Genomic DNA, 19,756 nt, shown 5'->3' with positions numbered 1-19,756 from the left:
ATTTCTTTGTCTTGTCCCTGCTCAACTCCTTGTATACCACTGATCTTATTACAAAACAACCAGTTGTTGAAAGATGAACTAAAATACCTTAATGAATTGGTAGATTTGATTAGTTTATCGCAAGAAGTGAAAGAAAGAGAGCTACACTTTCTTAGAAGCTTGATGGACTGTCCCTACACAGATTAAATTAAGGTTTTGGTCCAATGAAATTGCCATTTCCGTAAAAGAAAAGGCTAGCACATTGCTCATTAGAGCATTTTGAGACTTGCCTATGCAATCTTTTTGCTATTCTGCAATGTCGTGTTGATGACAAATAAAAACCTTTCTAGCTGTTGATGCTGGCTGTGAATTGAAAAAACCATGTAATTAATCATAGGAGGTTGGGGGGATTCGCTAATCCTGAGGTATAGGGGAGAAGCTGGACAAGGCACTAGGACCTAGAAGGCATCTATCCACCCTGGCAGGAATTTCTTGCTTGGAGCTCAGACAACAAAGGCATAGAGAGATTGGTTTTCTTTCTCTCAGCATCTCCACCCAACCAGCAGAAAACCGGTGAGTGGGGCTTTCAAGAGATTTTCAGGCAGCATGTAACAGATGTCAAACGGGGAAAGCACAAGTCAAAGTGTGTGCTCTCTTTCTCTCTCTCTCTCGTTTCTCTTCTTTTCTTGCTTTATTCTATCGGATTTTCCCCTAAGCTTATACCTGGGATTTTTCCTTTGGAAAAGTGAGTTTGCCCTTCCTTTGTTTTCACTGTGATGCTTATTTAGAATACTAGTCCGGAAGGATGATAAAGCAAACCAAGCATAACTGGCATGCCTGGGGAAATGCTTGCTACTTGTCTTGAGGAGGTGGGGTCTCTTACCACTGCAGGGTGTCTGACAGAGACAATGCTGAGCTCAGCACAGGTCATGGTGACATTGGAGAAAAAAAAGGGGGTGAGACTGGCAAATCTGCTAGGCACCAGGCCTCCTTTATCTCTTGCTCTCCTTGTCCCTTGCAAATATTTCAATGTGGCAGTGTGCAGCAGCTGAGCCCTGCTTGCATTGAGAGTCCTTTTATCCCTGTCTGTGAGATGCATGTTAATACTTCGGTTCCTAGGCTCTCACTATATTTGCTAGCATTAGGAGCTTCTGTTTTATTTCTCTCTTTTTTGCTTTTTGTTGGTGGTGGTTTTTCAATAGAAGGGGGGAAAAGCGAAGCCTGGCAGAAGACCATCTTTTGCCTCGGTGAATACACCTGGGGAATAGACAAGTTTGGTGTGAATAGCCTGCTGCGAAGGCAAGATGCTATTTCAGTCAGGGTAGAAAGCCAGAACAATGAAAGGTGTGCTTGCTTCTAAAGAAGGTCCCATATGCTGTTCAGGAACTCATTTGGGAATCTTTCAACAATCAAATTATTCCATTAAGGGGTGGTACTACAATGGTGGGGAGGAGAAAGAGCATCTAAAACAAACAAACAAAAAGGGTTTTATGACCAAAGGGGAAAGCAGAACTAATAACTTATTAAATGATTGATTTGGTTAATCCTTTTTTCCAGCTTATTTCTTATGAATTATGTCGAATAGTTACACCATCTTTGTGGAGAAAGGGTTTGATGAATAGCACAAAGGCACTGGTTAGTCCCTGGAGGCTGTCCCTGTAAAGGAGAATTCTAGTTTATTCCAGGGGGAGGGGAGGCACACAGTAGAGTAGGAGAGAGGGTTTGGAATAAAATTAAAACATTCTCCCATACTCATTTTGCAGAGATTTAAAGACTGACTCCTAAGCTGTGGATGATAACCTTGGCTAGCTCCTTCTATTCTCCTCAAGGAGAATTTTATCAGGCATTGGATTCATTTACAACTGTTAGTCATGTGGGCATGTGTGAGGAAACAGATGCCAGTTTTAATGCATTTAGCCTGAAGTTACAATTTGATAGGAGTCACTGTCAGTATATCCTAGGGTTTTAAGCTCTTTCGAAATCTCGCCCTTGTCTGTGTTTGGAACAGTGCCCAAAGTGCCTCCTTCCCTATCACTCACCCCCACCCCCAATAGCCACCATCGCCCCTCCCCCTCCTTCCTCTCTATTAAGATCAATATTCTGCAGGTCAGGGGCAAGAAGCAGATGGGTCACTGGCTTTAAAAAACACAATTCTTTTCAAAAGCAGCAGATTGCAGATCTAGATCTGGCAAATATTTTAATTCCTCCCCCCCCCCAACCTTGCCTGCTTTTTATTTGCCTCTTTTCATCCCCACCCCCTTTTCTAACACTCAGGTCTCTGCGGTTCCACCAAAATATGGAACTTGATTTTGGACATTTTGATGAAAGAGATAAGACATCCAGGAACATGCGAGGCTCTCGGATGAATGGGCTGCCTAGCCCCACTCACAGCGCCCATTGTAGTTTCTACCGAACCAGAACCTTGCAGGCTCTGAGTAATGAGAAGAAAGCTAAGAAGGTACGTTTCTACCGCAATGGGGACCGCTACTTCAAGGGAATTGTGTATGCCGTGTCCTCTGACCGTTTTCGCAGCTTCGATGCCTTGCTGGCCGACCTCACTCGATCTCTGTCTGACAACATCAACCTGCCTCAGGGAGTGCGCTACATTTACACCATTGACGGATCCAGGAAAATCGGGAGCATGGATGAGCTGGAGGAAGGTACTCAACAAAGTGTGGGTGGTAGCCTTTAGTGGGAGGCAGCATAATTAGCTATGGTAAAAATTTTTAAATTTCATTGAAAGTGATTAGGAAATATCTTTGCCAACCCCCCAGGTTGATGCTGAAACCTCTCATTTTATAAGCATCAATCGAGCCATTAGTCATTACTCCCATCACACTCTGTCTTAGCTGGGGCTGAATGTGGATGCTGGTAATAATGAATTGTGCTGATCTGTCAGGTTATACAAAGGGAAATCTGAATTATGTTGGTTATCTCGATACTGTTCTTAAATTTAAGAAACCCTATTGAGGCGAGCCATGAAATCATTAGGAGTGTAACATAAAGAAAGGGGTTTTGTAAGGTTAACAAAAGCTATTATTTCCAGACTTTTTTTAAACTAATGAGACACTATGCACCTCATGAAAATATGCAGCCTAAAAGCAATACTTCCTAGATATATTCTCAAAGGGTTATACTTTTAAGTAGTCACCACTCAGCTGTTGCTTCTAAAGACCCCACTTCAGGGTGTGTCCCTAAAGCTGAGGTCATTGTGAGAAATGCCAAAGAAAGCTGTAGGTATGTCTGGCATTCTAATAAAGACCATTTCTATTAGAAGAGGAACTGACTCACTGTACCTAAATCCCTTTAAATCCTCTCTAGATTTTGTCTTTTGTAATTGAATTTTATGACTAGGTTGCTAAAAAATCCTGACAACCTGCATACCCACCACAAAATACGAGAAATTATAGCTCTTACTAAACTTGTTCAGCCATGCAATTTGTTTGTAACATGTGAAAAAACAATGGGTGCAATGGTGGATCAATTATTATTATTATAATTATTATCATTATTATTATTTTGTGGTATCAAATCAATTAGACTAAGGATGTTTCCCTTATCTGAACATTTAGATTAGTACTAAAAATATGATCAGTTTAACCTGACACAGTGCTTTAAAGGGCAACTTTTAGGAGTGGTGATAATAAAAAAAATGTTTTCCTCAAATCTCTCCCCATCTTCAGCACTCTCTCCTTACTCTTTCCATTATGTGAGCAAAGGTGAGCTTGGAGAGAGCATACTGGTCTTGAGAGAAACCAAATTACAAAACACCAACAAGAGAGGAGAAACAGCATATTCAATGATTTGGTGTGGGAGTACCCCGCCTCCACTACACTGCTTCTAGGTTTCTTGCATTCCTAGACAAAGGAGCATGAGGGCTTCCCTTGTTAAAGATCATACTCTTGCAAGTAGCTACTATTTTACAAGTCAGGTCCAGTACTTTGGGACCCATGACTTACAAGAAACAGTGTCCATATAGTTACTGGATCTGGGTCCCAAAATTGATATCTGAGGATTTTTTTTTACATTGATGACCTTGAAAAATATATGCTGAAGAGATTTCATTATTTGAGCATATGTTTGATTTTCTTGAACATCACTGGGTTTTTTTGAACATTGAAGAAATGGACATACAGAGTGCATCTTAAAATAAAGGAAAGGAGAACCAGGGCAAACTTGAAAGGCTTGAAGCCAGGTTGAAGGAGCTGTCCAACCGGGTGTGTGTCTTTGTTACTGTGAAATGTACAGATCACTCAAATTTGAAATGCATTTAAAAAAATAACACGCACAAACAAAGAACCCTGACTCACTCAATATATCCACACTTTCATTGTCTCTAGTCGCCTAAAGACCACAATATACATCAGGGAAGAAGTCTGGGTCATGTCATTGTATTTGGAGGCAAGATTTGAATGTTCTTGTTTCTGATAAAATAGAGTTGTCATGCCATGTTATCCCCCATGAAAAATACATTTTAAAACATATCTTACTCAAGGTCAAGTCCCTGATATTGATTTCCACCCTGGATGTGTGTTGATGTGTGTATGTATGTATGAATGTATGCATGTGTTTAGTATTGCTGTGATAATCTTAGTCTAGTATAATTAAATCGAATTTGGCAGACTGCAGATTTCTTTTTTCTTGAGTTTCCTTGAGTTCTACTAGATTAGATTCCTTTCACTTACCTCTTTTGGGTGTGATGGTAATACTTCTTGGTGAATTCCTGCACTGTATAGAATGTACTAGGACTCACAATTGCTTTTATTCATATTCCATCTATAACCACAAGGTGCGGTGGGTTTCAATGCCCTCTCATTTCTAGTATATCCTAGTCAAAGAAATTCTGTGTTATTTATCAAATAATGATGAGATATGTCACTGAGTTTCCGCTATCACAGAGTCTGATGGGAAAGGTCACTGGGATAAAGAGGTAAAGAAAAGGGGTTCTTTTCTTTATTTTGTTCTTCGGAATTACACATCTAGGAATAAAGAAAAATGTCTCTAAGATTTTAACCTTTAGTACAGTTTGAACGCAAAAAAATAAACCATGCACATTGTTCCCTGAGAGTCTTTTGAGAAACAGAATATTATAGCAGAAAAAGACGTTTTGGGTTTGTACTTGATTTGAATTGAAAATTTGCCACATGCTAGTGGTGTGATTGGGAGTATTATTCAGAATCACAGAGCCTCAGTTTTTCTTCTGTTAATGGAAAATTCCTGGTTTGAGGATTAAATAAGACACAGAATATGGAGTATTGAGTATTTTGACTGAAACACAATAGCATTCAATAAAGGGTAGCAATTACCATTTGAGTCACTCTGGCTTACAGCTACATAGTCAAAGTTTTGTCTTTATATAACTCTAATTTTTTTGGTAAAAACAACATTATCATGGCATAATTTTCATGCCATAAAATTCACAATTTTTTTTGCTTTGTGGGTCACACCCAGCAATGCTCAGGGGTTATTCCTGGGTCTGCACTCAGGAATTACTCCTGGCGATGCTCGTGGGACCATATGGGATGCTGAAGATCAAACCCAGGTGGGCTGTATGCAAGGCAAATGCCCTACCCACTGTACTATTGCTCTGGCCCCTAAATTCACAATTTTTTTTATAATTTATTTATTTCTAATTAGAGAATCACCGTGAGGGTACAGTTACAGATTTATACACTTTTGTGCTTATAATTCCCTCATACAAAGTTCGGGAACCCATCCCTTCACCAGTGCCCATTCTCCACCACCCGTAAACCCGGCGTCCCTCCCACCCTCCCCAATCCCATCTCCCTCCCACCCCACCCTGCCACTGTGGCAGGGCATTCCCTTCTGTTCTCTCTCTCTAATTAGCTGTTGTGGTTTGCAATAAAGGTGTTGAGTGGCCGCTGTGCTCAGTCTCTAGCCCTCATTCAGCCCGCAACTCCCTTCCCCCACATGGCCTTCAAACTACAATGTAGTTGGTGATCGCTTCTCTGAGTTGCCCTTTCCCCGGAACGTGAGGCCAGCCGCGAAGCCATGGGGTCAACCTCCTGGTACTTATTTCTACAGTTCTTGGGTATTAGTCTCCCACTCTGATATTCTATATACCATAGATGAGTGCAGTCTTTCTATGTCTGTCTCTCTCTTTCTGACTCATTTCACTCAGCATGAAACTTTTCATGCCCATCCACTTAACTACAAAATTCTTGACTTCCTTTTTTCTAACAGCTGCATAGTATTCCATTGTATAGATGTACCAAAGTTTCCTCAACCAGTCATCCGTTTTGGGGCATTCGGGTTTTTTCCAGATTCTGGCTATTGTAAACAGTGCTGCGATGAACATACATGTGCAGATGTTGTTTCGATTGTACTTTTTTGCCTCTCTGGGATATATTCCCAGCAGTGGTATTGCTGGGTCAAATGGGAGCTCAACCTCTAGTTTTCTGAGAATCGTCCATACTGTTTTCCAAAAGGGCTGAACTAGCCGGCATTCCCACCAGCAGTGTAGAAGGGTCCCTTTCTCCCCACATCCTCTCCAACAGCGGTTGCTTTTGTTCTTTTGGATGTGTGCCACTAAATTCACAATTTAAGTGTATAATATATTTAAGTTTATAATTAAAATATAAGTTTTTAAAAAATTTACCAAGGGTACAAACATCACCACAATCTAAGTTTAGTTAATTTTCAACAACATTTACTTCAAATCTGTATGTGCCAAATAGCTGTCATTGCTCATTTCTTCCATTTTTTCCACCTATATCACCATACCACTGAATACCTGATGCCTGTTCTTCTTTATGACTATATAGTATTCTATTGTATACTATGGCTATACAGTATTCCTTTTATATCTTTTATAACTAGTCTATTTATAACTATTCTATTCTATTCTAATACCAAATAGAATACCAAATAGAATACTATTTGGCATATATTACATTTTGTATGTATGTTGCAATCTATTTGGTATATTCTAATACCAAATAGAATACTATTTGGCATATATTACATTTTGTATGTATGTTGCAATATATTGTGTATCTGTAAAATGGTAACATAGGCATTCTTTATCCATCATGTTAATGCTTTCTGAGGATAAATTTATAAGATATGGAAATACAGGGACAAGGTAAAGTAGAAGCTATAATGAAGTAATATTGCCAGTGACGTAAGCTTAATATTGATTATAACAGTTATGGCACGAGTGAGAAGTAAAATTGACCAGTGGTTCCCATTATGACTTTTAGAAACATTTATTTACTTGTTTTAGGGGATTTCTCCCTAGTGATGCTTAGAGCCTCCAGGGTCACTTCCAGGAATACTTAGGACAGTAGAGCTGACCTGAAGTTGAGCTGACTCAGACTCAATGATGCAGTATATCAGGCCAAGCAGTGCTGGAAGTTCCCAGGTCTTCACTTTCTGTGCTTTGTGTGAATAGGGGGTGAGGGCTATGCAGGGTGAAGATATAATTCAAGGCTGTCAAAGCTTTGCATTTGTCAAATCTTTATTGTCCTCAGAATCAGAGAGGTTTTTTTTTTTTATGAAGGTGAATGTTTTTTTTTAAATTTATTTATTTTTAATTAGTGAACCACCGTGAGGGTTCAGTTACAGATTTATACACTTTTGTGCTTATGCTTCCCTCATACAAAGTTCGGGAACCCATCCCTTCACCAGTGCCCATTCTCCACCACCAGTAAACCCAGCATCCCTCCCACCTTCCCCAATCCCATCTCCCCCCACCCCACCCTGCCACTGTGGCAGGGCATTCCCTTCTGTTCTCTCTCTCTAATTAGCTGTTGAGGTTTGCAATAAAGGTGTTGAGTGGCCACTGTGCTCAGTCTCTAGCCCTCATTCAGCCCGCAACTCCCTTCCCCCACATGGCCTTCGACTACATTATAGTTGGTGATCCCTTCTCTGAGTTGCCCTTTCCCCAGAATGTGAGGTCAGCCTCCAAGCCATGGAGTCAACCTCCTGGTACTTATTTCTACAATTCTTGGGTGTTTGTCTCCCACTCTGTTATTCTATATGCCATAGATGAGTACAATCTTTCTATGTCTGTCTCTCTTTCTGACTCATTTCACTTAGCATGAAACTTTTCATGCCGATCCACTTAAATACAAAATTCATGACCTCCTTTTATCTAACAGCTGCATAGTATTCCATTGTATAGAATCGGAGAGTTTTGAACAAATACAAATTCATGGACCACACCCAATTCCATTGAATCAGAATTCTCAACATTAGGGACCCAGTAATTATGATTTTATAATTATTTTCAGGTGATTTGAGAACCAAGGCTTGGGAAATAATGGATTGGGTGATCAAATAAGTCCTTTTCCACTAATTACTGCAGTAGAAGTTCCTAGGAAGGGACTGTAGCGATAGCACAGCGGGTAGGGTGTTTGCCTTGCATGCAGTCAACCCGGGTTTGATTCTCAGCATCCCATATAGTTCCCTGAGCACCGCCAGGAGTAATTTCTGAGTGCAGAGCCAGGAGTAACCCCTATGCATTGCCAGGTGTGACCCTCCTCCCAAAAAAAAGCAAGAAGTTCCTAGGAAATCAGACATCCTTGTCTTATTTAGATCTTTTTAAAGGAGCAATTCCATGTAGGACAAACAATGTTTAAATTACCCAATTATCAAATATATAGTCCAAAATGAGGATTAAAAAAAGTAATTGGGTAATAATCACAGTACTCTATGACACGTCTTTGTCTAATGCTTTTAGCCTACTTGATAAAAGAGCAAAGAGAGCTTTTAGAGCAAAGTTAGAGTATTGGTGTCAGCTTTTTTACAGCACCTGGGGCAAACAAATGGTCTTATAAAAGCCATATGTCACCATATCTATATTAACTGTGTTTCCAGTGGGTTAAATGAATAAAATCCAGAAATTCGTTTTTCTTTTATTTTGCATAATCTTTATGCAATCACTCTCCTTTGCCTCATATCCTGTACTAATCTTTTTATATTTCCTTATATGTGTGTACACGTAACAATCTTAGGGCTATCATTCTGAGCATTATTATGAAGACCATAGGCACCTTATTGACTGATGAGACTCTAATTAGAATATAGAGGTATATGGTGACATTAACTATAATTCAATTCATTTGCTGAATTATTTGTTTCAATGACCTGGAACCACCTCTCACTAATTTATCCATTAAGTACTAAATCAAACACATTGCTCAAAGAGGTTTCTTTCATATAAAAAATTTACTTGAGATTTTGAATTGTTTCATTGACATGGTTTACTTAGTATTAATGTTTATGTTTGTGGCATACAAAGTTACTCCACCGCCACCACCAAAATCCTGAAAGGAGGATTTTGAGATACCTGGGAGTGATGCATCATTGATTGATGTCACAATATAACAAAATACCACTTTACATTTTCCTTCTTGTATAAGAAAACCTTAGAAAAGAAAACAGAAAGCCCATCAGAATTATCTTTTTTGTGGAGAAAAAACAAATATGTTTAGTATTCCTGAAAATCGGCACCTCCTGAAAGTGAAGGGAGGTAGAGATTAGGTAGAGGTTAGATATTCTTCGGTGATGACCTCCTGCCCTTTGACCTGTGCTTCCTTGACTTTATTGCCTCACCTCCTTGCCCTGAAATAAGTTGTCAGTTACAGCAAGCTGTCACCATGCATGGCACTTTGTATCCAACGTCTAGACTCCCACTAGGTGGGAATTGGGCCCTGGAAATTGTGGCAGAATGGGAACCCAGTGTATGAAACACACCTCAGCCAATTACAAGTGCCAGGTATCTGGAATGCAAAAGGGAACTGAGCTCTGCAGCAGATTTTGTGGATGTTTGCGAAATCAGACAAAGGACACTTGTAGATCATTTACAGAAGCTGCACATCTGATGTCTTTCCAGTAGTAGAAGTGGAGAGCCATTAGTGGTGGGTTCTGGTTTCCTTAACATTGGACTCCGTAGCAACTTTGTCTCCACAAATCTGTTTGGAAAGGGACAGAAAAGAAAATTCCTCCTTTAGGGTCTTTGGAACTGGAAGGGACTCAGATGTCGCTTGTTTAATACCTTTGATTTATACATGGAAAAGCTGTGTCTCAGAGATAAGTGACTCACCTGAGGTCACAGAGCTCATAAATTCCTGACAGGGATTTAAATCCAGGCTGGCTGACTCCCCAGTTGCCACGCTTAACCACCATAAATATCCTCCTCACTCGTGGGGGATGCTTTTAATGGAGGAGGCTTTACATGCACTGGGGGTGCACAAACAAATCTCTGTTCCTTTCCCTTCATTTTTATGGAAGCCTAACATTGATTTTATTTATTTGATGATATTTTATTTTTTATAATAAGGAACTATTGCAACACTGATATTTCTTCTCTTTTAAAAACTTTTTTATTTTTTAATTATGGTTGAGTTCACACGGTATTTATGATGTTTAGATCTTCTTCAGGTTACAGCTTGATCCCTTCCTGCCCTTTATTTACTTAACTTCATTTCCTTACCTCCTTACCCTGAAAAACATATACATCACCACCACCAAAGTGTCCAAAACACTTCATTAATGTCCCCCAGGTACTTCCAGTCATCATCACCACCCCCTACACACACGCACTCCCATCCTTCTTTGCTAGTCTCAGTTCTGAACCCTAGGGTCAATAGTTTGTCATTATTTAAAATACCCTATTCCCTTTGTCTCTCCTTATGCCATAGATGAGTGATATCATCCATTGTTTGTCCTTATTCCCCTGACTTACTTTACTTAACATAATGTCCTCTGCTTTCATCCACATTAAAATAAACTTAAAGAACTCTTCTTGACTTACATCTGCATAATATTCCACTGTGTGTGGAATGTATATATACACAATATATTATTATATTCATATATATAACCACAACATCTTTACCCATTCATCTTTAATTGGACTTTGGACTGTTTCCATATCTGACTAGTGTATTAAGCATTGTGGTGGATACATGTATGCATATAGAACCAAAAACTGCTATTTAAAATGAAGTTTGATTTTTTGCCCTCTGTGTGTTTCAGCAGTTACAACAGAGAATTTCCTGGGGGATAGCTTCTGAACGCCTACATTTGGAATTTGTAGCAACTAGAGGCCTTCTCTCAACAAGCAGAAAATAGTTCCTTTGAAGCATGGCATGTCAGTGTTTATGTTATACAGCAATAATGATAGCTCTGAATGCCTGCCCTTGCCTGTTTTTCTTTGTATTTCTCTCCTCTTCCCACTTCTTTCTCTTAACACTTTTTCCCCCTAATTTCTTTGTTTGCTCTTTTCTTCTTGTTACCTTTATTCCTTCAGATAAGGTCTTTAATAATAATGATAGTGATAATATCCAGAATTGATAAGAGTTTACTAAGTACCACACTCTAGGCTCAGCCCTTTCTATTCATCATCTGATTTGTGCCTCCCAACTCTGTGATAGAGATGTAGACCTCCTCTCATCTTCATAGACAAATACCTTAAAGGAAAGAAACCAGCAAGTCGTCCACGGGCACACACCAAGAAAATATTGGGGACCCCAGTCTGATTGACATCAAAATTGTCATCCATTTTTTATTACTCCATAGTAGAGTTCAAAAGGGAAACACTGATGAGGCTAAAATAGACTGCCAGAAAGTGCTCGACATAGTTTGCACTGAGGGCTGGCCCCTCTGGAAAGTTCTTAGCCGCCATTTGATACTATAGCTGTCTGCCATCATGTTCAATTTCATCTGGAGATAGTTAATCATATTCATAGCTCAGAGGCTTAAGTGGTTTAAGAGATGGGAACAAAGAAAGTCCAGATTCCTAATAACACTACACAGCTGACTATGGACGAGTGAAATCATAAATATATATCCTCACAAATTTACACACCACCAGTTTTCTGACAGTCTTAAAAGTACATGACAAATTACAGAAAACATCTGACTTAAAGATCATGACCTCTTTGAATGTGCCTGTGAATCTCCTAGAGGTTTAAGACAAAAGGCCATTTCCAATGTGTGAGAATATTAATATTAACTTTGAGTATATGAGGGACTTGAATGGGCTCTTCATGCTTTTAAATCACAAATTAAGACCTCTAAGGACTTGGGTTGGTTTGAATTGGATCAGTCAGCCATGGAGGTAGAAATATTAGGACTCCTTGAGACTCTAGTCTTTGACAGTCCTAGTTCCATTCTGCATGTTTTAATGTGCTTTGAGTCAGTGAGGGCACCCATGTTTGCCCACCAAGACTATCCCTCGGTTCTTCAGTCATGACAAAACACTAGTAGCTTTTGGGACTCAGAAAAGTGATGGAAGCCTCCTTCCAGATACTAGAACCTTTTCCTTCTCCCCTTACACACACATGCACACAAACACATACACCATACTGACCTCAAAGGTTTTATAGGACATCTGATTGAATTGCTTTTGGCACTAACTGAGAAATTTATTAATTAACATGACAAAGGATTTGGCACTACAGAAAATCAATAACTATTTGCAAAGAGAGTGAATTATCAGCCCAGTGTTTCTAAATGTCTCTGTACAGTTCTCCTGCTGAGACCAAAGGAACAAGAGTCATCAGACTATAATTACTGTTAATGCTTTCTTTGCACTGGCTAGGGTTGACTTATTTATTTATTTAGTGTTATTACTGATGAGTTAAGCCTGATTAAATCATACTGGCTTTCTGAAGCTTGACCTCTGGATGAACTTCTATATACCTTGGGGCTAATGTGTTTTATTCAACAAAGTCAACCTTTTCCAATTCTCTCCACTCCCCCCTTCACTTTCTCCTTCAGCATCTATTCCCAGATGTCTAATCCCCTTCTCTTGACTCTGGCCCTTGCATTTCTTCCACGGAGTTAGTAATTTCCTCTAGGTAAATGTTAAAGTGATATTAGATTCCTCCAATGCATAAATCAGGCTGTAGAATGTATTCTCACATCTCCACCTTATTACTGTGTCTGACAAGGGTGAGCAGTGGCAAAAGACAGCTCTGAGTACATAGTTTTAGTGTGTGACAATTGGTAAGATAAAAGATGAGGATGGGTAATAGGAACAAGGGAAAATATTTATCAGCAAGGGTCACACTTGCAAACACAAAGAATGGTGTGTGTGTGTGTGTGTGTGTGTAATCTGTTATTAAGTTTCTCTACTTGGGCATGGAAGTGGGCAGTAGAAAACACAGTTATACACACAAATATGCATTTGCCACACACATACATATTACAGAATTCTATGTTTAATTGCTTAGCCATATACTCAGTGCAAATAACAATCTGACTTCTTGGCAAAATAAATATATACTGTATGTCCAGTGTGCAACTTTTCTTGAATAACTTTGATTTTGAGTGAAATGTATAAACTTTGAAGTTCTCCTTGGCTTATAAAATTGGAATGGGGTTATAATTCCAAAATAAGAATTGGATAAATAAGAAATAGAGAAGCAATAGAGAAGGTACAGATGCTAGAGTGCATGTTTTGAATATACCAGACCCTAGTTTCATGCCTGGCACCACATCCTTGCCCCAGTGTCACTAGCTAAAGCTCTGGAAGCTCCCCACACCAATGTCTATGTGGTTGCCTGGGTAACTCCGCACCAAAGGGTCAGAGCAGTTCCCATCCCCAACATTCACATTAAATAACCTGCCCAATTGGTAAAGAACCGCACCTCTTAGGAAGTTTTCTTCCCCTGTGCCTGAAGAAATGCAGACATTACAAAAACTTCTAAATGATAACAAACTTCTCAAAATTAACACAGACAGTCCTATTTGCTATAGTAAACTTATGTTTGTTTAGTATTCTTAAGATGCCTTAGTTTTATAGGGTTTTTCACCTAGACATGCCATTTTTACAAAGAATGTTTTGAGCAAATGGATTACTTGCTCTTGACTTTGAATGAACCAAGCTGTTCAAGAGCCCAATATGGAATTGTACCTAATGTTGGTGATTATCACCATTTCCTCAAAGACCTATTTTAACATCAGTGCATATTAGTTTGGTTAGAATAGTCAATATATATAATCTGCTATTTAGCTAATCTACACTTATTTCTTCCCTTAGGGGAAAGCTATGTCTGTTCCTCAGATAACTTCTTTAAAAAGGTGGAGTACACCAAGAATGTCAATCCAAACTGGTCTGTTAATGTGAAGACATCTGCCAATATGAAAGCCCCCCAGTCTCTGGCAAGCAGCAACAGTGCCCAGGCCAGGGAGAACAAGGACTTCGTACGCCCCAAGCTGGTAACCATCATCCGCAGTGGGGTAAAGCCTCGGAAGGCTGTGCGTGTTCTTCTGAATAAGAAGACAGCCCATTCCTTTGAGCAAGTCCTCACTGATATCACTGAAGCCATCAAACTAGAGACCGGGGTTGTTAAAAAACTCTACACTCTGGATGGAAAACAGGTAAGTACTTTTTGTTTCAAAGCATTCTTTTTCTCCTTTGTTCTAAATTCTTGCATGACCATCTTATACTTCAGCCATCCTTTCCAGGTTGTAGGATCTTCCTCCACATTTTACTATCACCACCTGAGAGGATTAGATGTCTCATTGGCAGGGGTTGGGGGATTTTCAGCAGACAAAACAATGGACCATGAATCTGAGGCTTTGAAATTCGACCTACTTAAGTAGAATGGTCTCTTAGCCTCAGCTTCCAGAGCTGCTAAGAAATATTAGGACCTAAGTCCTTCATATTCGTGTGAATTACATGACATTACCTTGTTTGTTAATGCATGTGGCTGGAAATGAGTTTTGTCTGCTCATTTCTTCATTGATACTCTCATGTTGGGATTCATCCTCCATTCTTGTGAAAAGAAGTTGGAATGACCTTAATAACCAATGAAAGGAATAAGATATATGTATGGAGTGGGTGAGTTGGGGCCATATTGGTCCTGTGTTTGCCTCGTATGAGACCACCTTTCTCTTGCTCCCTTTCCCCTGACATAGCTGTCTTAATTTGGCTTCACTGATGGTTTGTGTGAGAAAGGGACTATTTCAGGATCCTAAAATTAGACCAAGAAAGATGCTGCCATCTGCTCCCCTCCAAATCAGGTTCTTTATGTCATTGGTTATGCTACTAAAGTGCCACCTATATTAATATCTGAGAAAGTATGCAGCCAGACGTCTCCACCAGACAGATGCATCATTCTCTTAAACACGGGGAGCTGTAAATATATGACCCAAAAATGTTCCAAGGGAATTGGAGCAGTGGCTGGTTCGGCTGGCTCTAAAGAGGATCCTGGTCCCCCATTAGAAAAGATAAATGTGGATTATTATCAGTCCATACTTTATGCATCTTAAAATACCTTTGGTGTTTGTAAAACAGTGTAAATTCTAAAATTAAAATTAAACAGTGGGGGTCAGATAGATAGTACATAGAGTAGGGCACTTGCCTTACACACGACATACCTGGGTTTGATCCTTAGCATCTCATGATTTTGTGAGCCTGCCAGGAGTGATCCCTGAGCTCACAGCCAGGAGTATGCCCTGAACACAGCCAGATTTGGGCCCCCAATATTTCTTTTTGCTTTTTAGGTCACACCCGATGATGCACAAGGGTTATTCCTGGCTTATGCACTCAGGAATTACTCCTGGTGGTGCTCAGGGGACCACATAAGAGGCTGGGAATCAAACCCGGGTCGGCCAAGTACAAGGCAAACACCCTACCTGCTCTGCTATTGCTCCAGCCCCCGGGGCCCAAATATTTTTTAAAGATTAAAAATACTTCAGAATGGCTGATGACCACCCAAACTTAGGCCCATACTGCCTCCCATAGTTTCTGACGTTTATACAACATTTTAAGTTTCTGGGAGAACTCTAACCTATATACTTGAATATGTTGATAAATATATGTCTTCTATATTGCTTTGTAATCTTGTAATCTAACAGACACCTGGAGTCATTGGTTATTCACATTTTATGTATTTTGTACAAAAGTAGAGATTTACTTGAGATGTTGAGAATAGTTTCAACTCCAAAGAGCATCTCCTTTTATAGGATTAATTTTATGATAGACAAGAGTTTTCCTGGAGCAAGCATAGTCACTGAAAATCCCATCTCAAAGTAGTAGGACCAAGGAATTTAAGAATCATTGGATCTTAGAATTGAAAGTAAACTTAGAAGCCATGACATTTAGTCTCCCAAGACAAGAATATTATTTTTAAAGTCACATTACAGTCATCTCATTGGATAATTTATTCTACTGTTCAACAGCTTTGAATTTGGGTATATATCTATCTACTATTTTTTCAGTCTTTTGAAATATTATAGGAAAATTATAAATCAAGGATATAACAATGAAGATTGAGATTTAGAAGACTTTGTTGCTAGTCTTAATATTACAATTTACTACATGATCTTGGGATAATTAATTACTTAGCTACTCAGGGCCTAAAATTTCTCTATACAAAGGGGTTGATCACACCTATTTTATTCATACTAATGTGATTCTTGTGAAGATAAAAAGAAATTATGGATTTGAAAGTACACTGTAAATCAGAACACATAACCTAAATATGTATGCATATTTAATAAGATTAACCAAAACAATTTTTAAATAATTTATATATGTATTAATAAGTGTTAACTCTACTCCCTGTACATTACTTCTATCATTTTTAGGATGAATTTTCAATGTTTAGTGCAGATATATCATACTTTGCCATTTTGTGATTGATCCTAATAATAAATACAGGGATATCTCTACCTCCTTGATAAGCAAGCTACTGCCCAGTGATGGGTAAATTTTCATTCCACAACCAGCCCCAAATTAGCAAAAAGTCCTCTCCAACTTTTAAGCATCAGTTAATGCATTGTGAGAAGCCAGTGCACTGTATTTGTGGATTCAAAAAACATCAGGAAACAGTACCCAAGGAAACAGATCAATGATTTCTGGAGCATCTGTCATACACAGTTCTGTCTCCCTATAGACCTCTTTCTACCTACTGTGACCCCTGGTGTTATCTTCTGAGGCCTGGTTCAAATGTCATGTTTCCACTTGTTTCCAAAGCCTGTTTACACTTATGAAATTTAGGTGTATTTTGTTCTTTATAAAATTTGTTCTTTGTAATTAAGAAAATATATATTCAGGGCCAGAGATACAGTGGAGCAGCTAAGGAGCTTTTGCTGAATGCAATGGACAAGGAAACAATCTCAAATATCACATATAGTGCTGAAGTCCTGCCATAAGTGATCCTTGAATTCAGATCCAGCATTAGGCCCTGAGCAAAGCCAGGTGTTTACCCCAAATCAATATATGTATATACACATATGTGTATTTATTTCAGTTCCTGGTACAGTGTAGATGCTTTATAAATGTGAGTTAAGTATACTAATAAAATGATATTCTGTTTTGTTCTTTTGAATGTGTGCCAGTCTCTGTGGTGTGAGATGATATCTCATTGTTGTTTGGATTTGCATCTCCCTGATGACTAGCGATGTGGAGCATTTTTTCATGTGCCTTTTGGCTGTTTGTATCTCTTTTTTGAGGAAATTTTTGTTAATTTCTTCTCCCTATTTTTTTATGGGGTTGGAGTTTTTTTTCTTATATAATTGTACTAGTGTCTTGTATATCCTGGATATTAATCCCTTATCAGATGAGTATTGGGTAAATATTCTTTCCCATTCTGTGGGCCCTTTCTGTATTTTGGTCACTGTTTCTTTTGAAGTGCAGAAGCTTCTTAGTTTGATGTAGTCACATTTGTTTATGTTTGCTTCCACTTGCATGGTCAGTGCTCTTTTATCCTTAAAGATGCTTTTAGCTTCAATGTCATGGAGAGTTCTGCCTACATTTTATTCTATGTACCTTATAGATTCATGTCTGATATTGAGGTGTTTAATCCACTTTGATCTGACTTTTGTGCCTGGCATTAGACAGATCAGAGTCCATTTTTTTTCAGGTAGCTATCCAGTTTTCCAGCACCACTTGTTGAAGAGGCTTTCCTTGTTCCACTTCACATTTCTTGTTCCTTTGTCAAAGATTAAGTGGCCATATATTCAAGGGTCTATGGCAGGATATTCAACTCTGTTCCATTTGTCTGCAGGTCTGTTTTTATCCTAATACCATGCTGTTTTAATTACTACTGCTTTGTAGTAGAGTTTGAAGTTGGGGAAGGTGACGCCACCCATCTACTTTTTTCTAAGGATCACTTTAGCTATTTGTGGGAGTTTATTGTTCCATATGAATTTCAGGAGTGTCTTGTCTATTTCTTTGAAAAATGTCATTGGTATCCTGATGGGGACCGCATTATATTTGTATAGTGCTTTGGGAAGTATTGCCATTTTGATAATGTAGTGTGGATGTGGGGAAAAAGCGACCCTCCTTCACTGTTGGTTGGAATGTCGACTGGTCCAGCCTTTCTGGAAAATAATATGGACAGTCCTTCAAAAACTACAAATTGAGATTCCATATGACCCTGTAATACCACTTCTGGGAATATATCCCGAGGATGCAAAAGAGCACAATAGAAATGGCATCTGTACCTATATATTCATTGTAGCACTGGTCACAATAGCCAAAATATGGAAACAATCCGAGTGCCCTAAAACAGATGACTGGTTAAAGAAACTTTGATACATCTACACAATGGAATACTATGCAACTGTTAGGAGAGATGAAGTCATGAAATTTGCTTATAAATGGATAAACATGGAGAGTATCATGCTAAGTGAAATGAGTCAGAAAGAGAGGGACAGGCGTAGAAGGACTGCACTCATTTGTGAAGTATAAAATAACATCACATGAGGCTGACACCCAAGGAGAGTAGATAAAAGGGCCAGGAGGATTGCCCCTTAGCTGGAAGACTGCTTCATGAGCGGTGGGGAGAAGGCAGATGTAATAGAGAAGGGAACACTAAGAAAATGATGGCTGGAGGAACCAGTTCGGATGGGAGACGTGTGCCGAAAGTAGATAATGGACCAAACATGATGATCTCTCAGTGTCTGTGTTGCAAGCCATAATGCCCAAAAGTATAGAGAGAGTATGGGGAATATTGTCTGCCACAGAGGCGGGGGAGGGTGGGAAAGAGGGGTTATACCTCGGATATCGGTGGTGGGGAATATGCACTGGTAGAGGGATGGGTTTTTGATATTTGTGAGATTGTAACCCAGACATGAAAGCTTGTAATGATCTCACGGTGTTTCGATAAAATTTAAAAAAATAAAGTGAAGATGCGTGCTGAAATTAGAGTAGAGACTGAACATGATGGCCACTCGATACCCCTATTGCAAACAACAATACCCAAAAGGAGAGAGAGAACAAAATGGAATACCCTGCCACAGAGACGGGGTGGGATGGGGGGACGGGATTAGAGGGTGGGAGGGATACTGGGTTCATTGGTGGTGGAGAATGGGCACTGGTGGAGGGAAGGGTTCTCGAACATTGTATGAGGGAAACACAAGCACAAAGATTGGTAAATTTGTAACTGTACTCTCCTGGTGACTCACTAATTAAAAAAATAAATAAATTTAAAAAATAAAATAAAATGATATTCTCACATGACTCAGATAGATTTTCTGAGAAAGCCTCTGCTTTTAATTCCCTAGACACTATCCTAAGATGTAGGAGAAGAAAAAGGGTTTTCCAAATGAGTGCATATTCCACGAAGAAACAGGTCAGCCCCTTTCCATTAATTACTTGAAGTCATCAAGTGCAAAATTCTCAAACAATTTTTAATTACTGTCATCTAAACAGTGTCCCCGTTTCCCCACCCTTCCAGGATCTTCTCTTAAAATGGTCCTGTGATCAAGTGAGGCATAATGTAAAATTCTGGAAATTATGAGATTTTCTAGAGAATCACAATTTTGACGCATGAAATGTTTTATTATATCT

General features: G+C 39.1%; 1 protein-coding gene across 2 annotated transcripts in view; it reads left to right on the top strand.

Moving 5' to 3' along the window:
- Window positions 1-447: 447 nt before the first annotated feature.
- DCX (doublecortin) overlaps window positions 448-19,756 on the top strand; it is a 152,190-nt gene continuing 132,881 nt past the window's right edge. For both annotated transcript variants that reach the window (XM_004606297.2, XM_004606296.2), the window contains exons 1-3: window positions 448-552; window positions 2,254-2,639; window positions 13,994-14,334. In XM_004606297.2, coding sequence (XP_004606354.1) covers window positions 2,276-2,639; window positions 13,994-14,334 — 705 coding nt within the window. In that variant the 5' untranslated portion in view covers window positions 448-552; window positions 2,254-2,275. The remainder of the gene's footprint in view (window positions 553-2,253; window positions 2,640-13,993; window positions 14,335-19,756) is intronic.

This window comes from Sorex araneus, chromosome X (genome assembly GCF_027595985.1).
Source record: "Sorex araneus isolate mSorAra2 chromosome X, mSorAra2.pri, whole genome shotgun sequence".
NCBI lineage: Eukaryota > Metazoa > Chordata > Mammalia > Eulipotyphla > Soricidae > Sorex > Sorex araneus.
Note: the sequence above shows the minus strand (reverse complement) of the source record. Positions and strands in the feature narration are given on the sequence as shown.